Genomic DNA, 8,266 nt, shown 5'->3' on the forward strand with positions numbered 1-8,266 from the left:
CCGCTCTCAATGGGACCCCTCGGGGGAGGTCTGGCTGCCAGTTTAGGCCCAATCAGCACTTGGCCTAAACTGGCACTTGGACATCCTTCTCACAATCCGGGACTGCTGGCTCCTAACTGCACACCTGCCTACCTGCCTGATCACCCCTAACTGCTCTGCCTGCCTGCCTTATTGACCCTAACTTCTCACCTGTATGCCTGACTGCTCCTAACCACCTCTGCCTGCCTGCCTGATTGTCCTTAACTGCTCCCCTACCAGCTTGATCACCCCTAACTGCCTCTGCCTCACTCCTCACCCAGGACCCAGGATTCCCTCCTCTGGCCAGTTGTAGGCTTCATCCAGAAGGGCATCCGAAATGACATCTGGAAGGTCGTTTGGCTGTCCCATCTAATCAGCATATTATGCTTTTATTATTTCATATATATATATATATAATCTCTTCTGGGTCAAGCCAAGCTGAATGGGAGTGAACACTAAATCCCTGAACAGCCATCACAAATCAAAGAGCTCATCAATATTTCTCAATTTTTTAATAGTATAGAAAGAAGTATATGCTGCTGCCCCAGCAAATTTTTGTCCTGGACCTCTGATGTAGCACTACAGATAAATGATCTCCCCAAGCCTAACTTCATGAACTCATCCTACCCCAGGTCCCACTCAGAAGGCACTCACAGAACCAAAGCAGTGAAACTGCCTGTGATTTGGATTTTATCCACAGAGCCCCAGTTGAGGTGGCCAGCCCCCCTGAGGCTGCCTCACTGTGTCAAAGTGAGGTCATCAGACACTGCCTCTCTCTCTTACCTGGAGTGAGTGTTCATTGCAACCTCCTGCCAAGGCAAGATGTAGCCTCCTCTGATATGAAGGTTGATGTGGTCAAGGGGAGCCTCCAGGATTCTCCACTCACCTGTCGATGTATTGCCAGATTCCTAGAATGGAGAATGCAGGCAAGCATCTATAATAGATGGATGGAATGAATGTATGCTATACAATAAGTCCTTCCTTCCCAAGGAAGTGTTAACTTTTGGAAAGTTATCAAAATACTGCAAATTGAGCCCTAACCGGTTTGGCTCAATGGATAGAGTGTTGGCCTGCGGACTGAAAGGTCTCAGGTTCGATTCCAGTCAAGAGCATGGTTGCAGGCATATCCCCAGTAGGGAGTGTGCTGGAGGCAGCTGGTCGATATTTCTAAGTTTCTATACCTCTCCCTTCCTCTGTAAAACATCAATAAAATAAATATTTTTAAAAATACTGCAAATCGAAAAAGAAAATCTCTGATTTTCAGCTTTGCTGAAAACTCTGGAAATCTAGTCTTTTCTCTTTATTCTCCAGAAAAGGTAGAGTGTGGGGGAGAACTCAATGTGATATGGGTATCAGATTTTACCTAGTTATGCTTTTATGGATTTTTTTTATTGATTGTTCTTTTGAGAGAGAGAAAGAGAGAAAGAAAACCATAAATGTGAGAGAGGAACATTGATTGGCTGCCTCCCACACACCCCCAACTGGGGATGGAGCCCTCTACTCGGGCATGTGCCCTGACCAAGAATTGAACCAGCAACTTTTCAGCACATGGGACAATACCATGTACCACACCTGCCAGGGCATTTTATGGACACTTTTATTTAAAGAAATCTTGCAGGACTGAAAAGTTGAAAATTATTGCTTTATAAAATAGGTGCCTGGAATTCAGGAGACAACTTCCTAAACTGCATAGACAACCTGGTTCTTCACAAAACATGTTAGTTCTTACCATGCTATAGTCATACCAACGGGCTCTGGGGAAATAAGCATGGACCTCAAAAGTATTCTGAAACAGAAAAACAACAGGTCATTACAAATATCTCAGTAATGTCACTTTAATTTTCTAAATTCTGTAGAATTAACATAAAAATGGGAATTTCACTAATGATTTTAAGAGTTTGGGTAATTTTATTAAGAAAGATCCCAGGAAATTCATTTCAAACACACAGAAAAATATTTTTTTTTAAAAAAAGGTCAACTTTATAAGGATGCAAGGTGACAAGACATTAAAACAAGAAGTTAATTGAAGATGTTAAGTTTTCATTAACAAAGACCTCAAAAAAAGAAAAGGATTTCCCTGAAATATTCTAGAAGTAGTAAGCTGAACAAGATGATCTTTCAAATGCCCTTCCTGTTTCCTATATGAGAGTGGAGGGTCTATGATCTATGATGGGAACTCACACTTGTCAGCACGGGGCTGATTAAGACGGCAGGGCCCAGCATGAACTGACGGTCTATATCCCACGTTGTCCTATCTTCTCTAAACCTTAAAAAACAGGCATAAAATGTCTACTCAGATTGTTATGACTGTTGCAGAGGGTTATTCATACAACATGCCCAGACCTGCTGCTTGGGGAAACAGGCTCTACTCACTCATGGAGGAGAGGGCGGACAACAGTGCTGCCCTCAACGTGAGCTTTGTGCATCAGAGTATAGAGGTAAGGCAGCAGGGTGTATCTGGTCTGGAGGACTTTTTTTGAGTACATCTGAAAGGTTGAATTCCAGGCCACAGGATCTTGTCTCTAAGGGGATAAAGGAGCATATCACACAGATGACCTCTTTTTTACTCTATCCTAATGGTATCAGAAAAGTACCTGAAGGCACATGTCCCATGGTTAGGCTACACACCATTTCTCCTTTCATTTCTAGCCTATCCTTTCCCTCACTCTCACCACCTTAATAAACTAGAGTGTCTTGCTTCTTCCTCTCTATCATGGGCTCCTTAGTCCCCTGCTCAGGTCTAGTCTTGAACCTGCACATGTGTAGAGAGATGGGTCTCTATGAGGTACTAACCTATCTTGGATGGATTTGAGCAAAATACTCACTATTTTTAAAGACAAAGGAAATTTCTTTTATTTCAGCCCCATGGGGCACTATCAACTATTCCACCAAAAGATGTATATTCTTGAAAATCATTGGTAATCATAGTTTTTTTTTTATTAAATCTGTGGGTTTTCTTAAGAAATGGAGATTCTGTTGATTTTTATGAGTTTTCTCAACAAATAATTATGATACTTTTGAGCATTAAAAAGAAAGTTGTGATTTGAGGACACAAAACACCTGGGGCATAAACTGCTGCCTCACCCTTGTCCCGATGGTGTTGTGGTTCCTGGAAAATGGATAAAACGCCCCCAGTTGCATCCAGCGAAGACACATCTCATATTCAGCATTTCCCAAGAATCCACAGATATTTGCTCCTGTCTGAGAAGATGCAAAATCAGGGCAAGAGGTGGGACTATTGTAGGTGCAGACACACTGAATCTGACTAGGTCATTAGTAATGGCCCCAATATGACTTACATAAGGTATTCCAAAGAGACTGAACTCCATCATGCCTGCAATGAGAAGATATAGCTGTGTTGGACTAAGCAGTCCTTTGGGAGGGTAGGTTTGCCCTGTCTCTTCTGTCCCCCATTTGAAAGCCTTGGGCCAGTCATGATGAACAAATAAAAAGATGGGTATAGATTAAAACACACACCAATAGAGAACTCAGCACCAGTTGATCACACTGTCTACAAGCATGATGATTAGACACAACCCATGCAGATGAGGAGCAAACATCCCCAGGCTCTTCCCCGCCAGCAGAAGCCCCTGGGATAAGCCACACACCAATGATAGACTTCCTCAGCTGGTCCCATGCAGCTGTGTTGTCTCCCAGCCAGTGTCCTGCCCAGCGGCCAGAAGAGGGGAACGTGGAACGGGTAATGACGACCCCTCGCTGATCCGTCACCTCCTGCACAGCTCTGGTTGGAGGGGAACAAAGAAGGGGAAGAAAGTGAATTTGAGGATTGACATCCATGGAACTTCATTAAGGAGCCTAGCTTCAGCCTGGAGCATGAGGTGGCAAGGGGGCTCAATTTTAGCCAGAGAACTTCTTCTCTGAAAGCATCTGCTATTTAATAGTGACACTAAGAGTCCCCGTGAACTTCAGAACCAGACAATTGGAGATATGGCATCACCTAAAATGTAAATTTCCTTTCTTAAAAGAAAATCTAGCACTGGCCAATGTGGCTCTGTTGGTTGGGCATTATCCATGCACTGTGAGGTTGCCTTTTCAATTCCAGTCCTGGTCAGGGCACATGCCTGGGTTTCGGCCTCAACCCCCAGTAGGAGGCATGCAGGAGGCAGTCGATCAATGTTTTGTTCCCTTCCTCTCCCTCTAAAAATCAATTTAAAAAATCATTTAAAAATCTAGTTAACTAGCTGTGCATATGGGAGTAGGGAGAGGGGGTAGGACTGATGTAATTATGGAACAATTACTCTATTCCAGGTATTATATTGGTTACTTTCATGTGTACTGTCGCACTACCTCACAAGAAAGGTTCCTTTTACACTTTTGTACTGTTTGGAAACTGAGGCTCAGAGAAGTTAGATAATTAGTCAAAAGCCACTTAAACAGCAAGAAGACAGTTTTGGGATCCAAATAAAAGCATATATCACTATAGCTTTTTTGGTAATATTCACTCTCCCATGCAACTCCTCAAAAAGCAGAATCAATTTTGCACATAGAAGTAAATATATAGAAAAGATGTTTAAATATTTCTTGATTGAAGGTGGATCTTCGCCTGCAGCCTTAGTCAGAAAATACAAACGTATGGGAGAAAAATCAGTGGAACAAAAGAGAAAGTCAATTAACAGATACTAGTACATGAGGCAACACAAATATTTGCTAAATGCAGCACTGCGACTCAATAGACACAGGTGACTGATTCAATAAATGATGTCAGGAAAAGAAGCCAGCTATTGTAGTGGAAACGAACCCATTTAGGTCACTTCCAATATTTCACACCACAGTGAATCCCAAAATGGACGGAGATTGTGTACGTGTGTGCACATGTCTGAGTGAGAGATAATAAAGGCCTGACATAAGGCAGGGATGTACAGTAAGGATGGATGGATGTGGATGATGCGAACAACTTTGCTATTGACCATTTCAGAACTCTAGAAATTAACCAGACACAAAAAGAAGTGAAAAATCATATCTCCAGGAGAAACTACTAAATCTTGCCAAGACAGTGAGTTATATGGGATTTTAACTTGGTCTATTTGTAGCCCAACCCTTCTCTAGCTCAGTCGCACCAAAAGCCAGCATCTTGCAGCAAAATGAAAGGTCTGACCTTTTTTGAAGCTTTGTTAAAAGCTCCATCCCCACTGCACAATAAAATGTTTATTTCTAACTTCCCGTCCCCTGGAAAATCTCCCTTTCCAGGGTGTGGTGGCTATTTGATTAGACTTGGAGCTCAACTCAGCAGAGAGAGAAAACACCCACACACAGGGAATTACTAAAACAGTAACAACCAGTTCCCACAGGTTGAGAACCACTGCTTTAGAGTATTTAGTTTAGAAAATTTTAACTGTAACTTCTTTCTGTGACCTTTGAGATATAAATCTTTTAAAAAGACTCAGACTCTTTCTGGTTTTACAACCCAAATAAGTCTTTCCCAGGCACCTGAGAGCTCTCCCTTTGAAATGTAATCAGCAAGGAAGACAGTGCCCTGCCCAGAGTCTCTATAACAGCGACAAGGAGCATAACTTCAGCAAGGTCTCCTTGCTCCAACTTAAAACCTCCTGTCATGACAGCAGGTTCAATTAACTTTTCCTTTGAGTAAGGCCAATTAGCAAACACAGGAGACCTATGAATGCCCCACTCCAGTTGTCAAGAACTCTAAGACCTTCAATAAAAAAAATCTTTAAAAAAGCCCTGGTGGGTGTGGCTTAGTTGGTTAAGCATCTTCCCATGCACTGAAAGATTGCTGGTCAGGACACAATCCCAGTACGGGGCATGCAGGAAGCAGCAGATCAATGCTCTGCTCTCACATTGAAGTTTCTCTTTCTCCCTATCTCTTCCCCTCTCTCTAAAAATCGATAAAAATTCTTTAAAAAAACATACCAGCAAACAAAAATACCTCTCCAACATTTGTTTCAATGAAGTTGAGTTCAAATTGAGTTCTGGTCTCTCTCTCTCTCTCTCTCTCTCTCTCGCTCTCTCTTTCTCTCTCTCTCTCTCTCTCTCTCTCTCGCTCTCTCTTTCTCTCTCTCTCTCTCTCTCTCTCTCTCGCTCTCTCTTTCTCTCTCTCTCTCTCTCTCTCTCTCTGTAATAGCCTTGAATAAAGTTTTCCTGGTCTGTTTAACTGTCCAGTGAAAGTTTTGCTTTGACAAAGGAAACTTTCCTACTGATCATTATCTGATCACTGAATTATACTGAATAATATCCAACGGTATCCAAGGAAGCCAGGCTTAAGAACTGAAAGAGAACTATTTAAAAAGAGGGTATTGAAGAATTCAGTGGCCACAAACTGCAGGGGAACTGAGCAACAACAAAAACAAGGTAGGTTTTATGCCAGAGTTGTTACAGTGCATATGTAACATTAAGTCATGCAAAAAAAAAACCACAAAAGCACATGAAGAGAGAACAGTATGGAGTTTCCTCAAAAAACTAAAAATGGAACTTCCATTTGACCCAGTGATCCCACTTCTAGGACTATATCCCAAGAATCCCTATTGCATAGATGGGGAAAGTGAGGCTTGAGAAGAGAAGTGCCCGAGGGCAGAAGTCAGGCCCTTGAAAAGCAGCACTCAGCAGGCCTGGCTGGCATTGGCTCTTCTCCCCTCAGTTTTCTGTTTCTTTATATATTTCCCTGCTCCGATTTGCCATGTCCAATTAAAAATACTCCTGAGTTGGGGGTTAAATGGGGGGATGAGGACACATTTTTAATACCTTAACCAACAAAGAAATTTAAATTTTTTTAAAAAAGTACATGAAAGCATGTCAGATACACAAGAAAGAAAAAACAACCAACAGAAAATGTTATTGATGGGCTTGGTAGACAAAGACTATAAGGTAGTTATTACATATCCAAAGAGCTTAAAGGAAGCATATCTAAATAATTAACAGAAAGTATGACAATGATTTCCTGCTAAATAGAGGATGTCAATAAAGCAACAGAACTTGTTTAAAAAGGAACCAAATAGAAATTCTGGAGTTGAAAAATAAAATAACTAAAATTTACTGAAGAGACTGAGTTCAACATCTGATGTGATCTAGATGACAAAGAATCAGCAAAATTGAAGATAGCGGTCCAGTTTGAATAGCAAAAAGAAGTAAAAACAAAGAAATGTAAGCAGAATTTTAGAGACCATCAAATGTACCAACATACGTATAATTGGACTCTGAGAACGAGAAAAGAAAGAGAAAGGGGTAGAAAAATATTTGTTTTAAAATAATGGCTAGACAAAGAAGGGAAGGAATTAGCTAAAGGAGATATATGCATACCCATGAACACAGACAATAATTTTGTAAAGGCTAAGGAAGAGGTAGGTGGAGGAGGGTGGGTGTTGGAAAGGGGAGTGGTGGTGGAAGGGAGGACTTCTGCAATAATGTCAACATGAAATATTTTTGAATAAAAATAAAACAAATAAAATTAAAATAAAATAATGGTCAGAAATATACACACTGAAAACTATAAAACATTGCTGAAGAAAATGAAATGAGATCTAAAGAAATGGGAAGACATCCCATGCTGATGGATCAGAAGATGTACTATTATTAAGATGGAAATACTCCCTAAATAGCTCTACAGATTCAGTGCAATCCCAACCAATATCCCTGTTACTGTTTGCAGAAATTAGCAAGCTAATCCTAAAATTCATATTAATTGCAAAGCACCCAGAATAATTTTAAAAACCTTGAAAAAAGAATACAAAAGGCAACATACTGTATGATTCCATTTACATGTATATGAAGTGTCCAGATTCAGCAATCTATGTATATGGAAGATAGATCTGTGGTTTCCCAGGGTCAGGAGGTAGGGGCAATGGTAGAAAATGACTTCTATAGGGTTGGTATAGAGTTTCCTTTTAGGATGTAAAAAATATGTTCTAGAATTTGATTATAGTCATTGCTGTACAATTCTATGCATATACTAAATACAGCCCAACTGCTTACATTATTTTTTTAAATTAAGTGTTTTTGACATATAACATTGTATAAATTTAAGCTGCACAACATTAATTTGATACATTTATATATTGTAGTAAGATTGCCATTATAGCAATTATCAGCACCTGCTCACTGTATTTCTATTGAATTTGTTGGGGTGACCTTGGTTAATAAAATTATATAGGTTTCAGATATACAATTCTATAATACATCATCTATATATTGTATTGTGTGTTCACTACCCCAAGTCAAGTCCTCTTCTACCACCATTTATCCCTTCTTTACCCTCTTCTGCCTCTCCTCACTCCTC

General features: G+C 40.5%; 1 protein-coding gene across 1 annotated transcript in view; it reads right to left on the reverse strand.

The window, feature by feature from the left end:
• Positions 1-8,266, reverse strand: part of MGAM2 (maltase-glucoamylase 2 (putative)) — a 74,229-nt gene that overhangs the window by 12,770 nt on the left and 53,193 nt on the right. The window contains 7 exon segments of the mRNA XM_015572659.1: positions 802-926; positions 1,748-1,804; positions 2,200-2,284; positions 2,392-2,540; positions 3,103-3,219; positions 3,318-3,352; positions 3,627-3,760. Of these exon segments, the coding sequence (XP_015428145.1) occupies positions 802-926; positions 1,748-1,804; positions 2,200-2,284; positions 2,392-2,540; positions 3,103-3,219; positions 3,318-3,352; positions 3,627-3,760 (702 nt within the window).

Source organism: Myotis davidii, unplaced genomic scaffold (genome assembly GCF_000327345.1).
Source record: "Myotis davidii unplaced genomic scaffold, ASM32734v1 scaffold329, whole genome shotgun sequence".
In the NCBI taxonomy this organism is placed as follows: Eukaryota; Metazoa; Chordata; class Mammalia; order Chiroptera; family Vespertilionidae; genus Myotis; species Myotis davidii.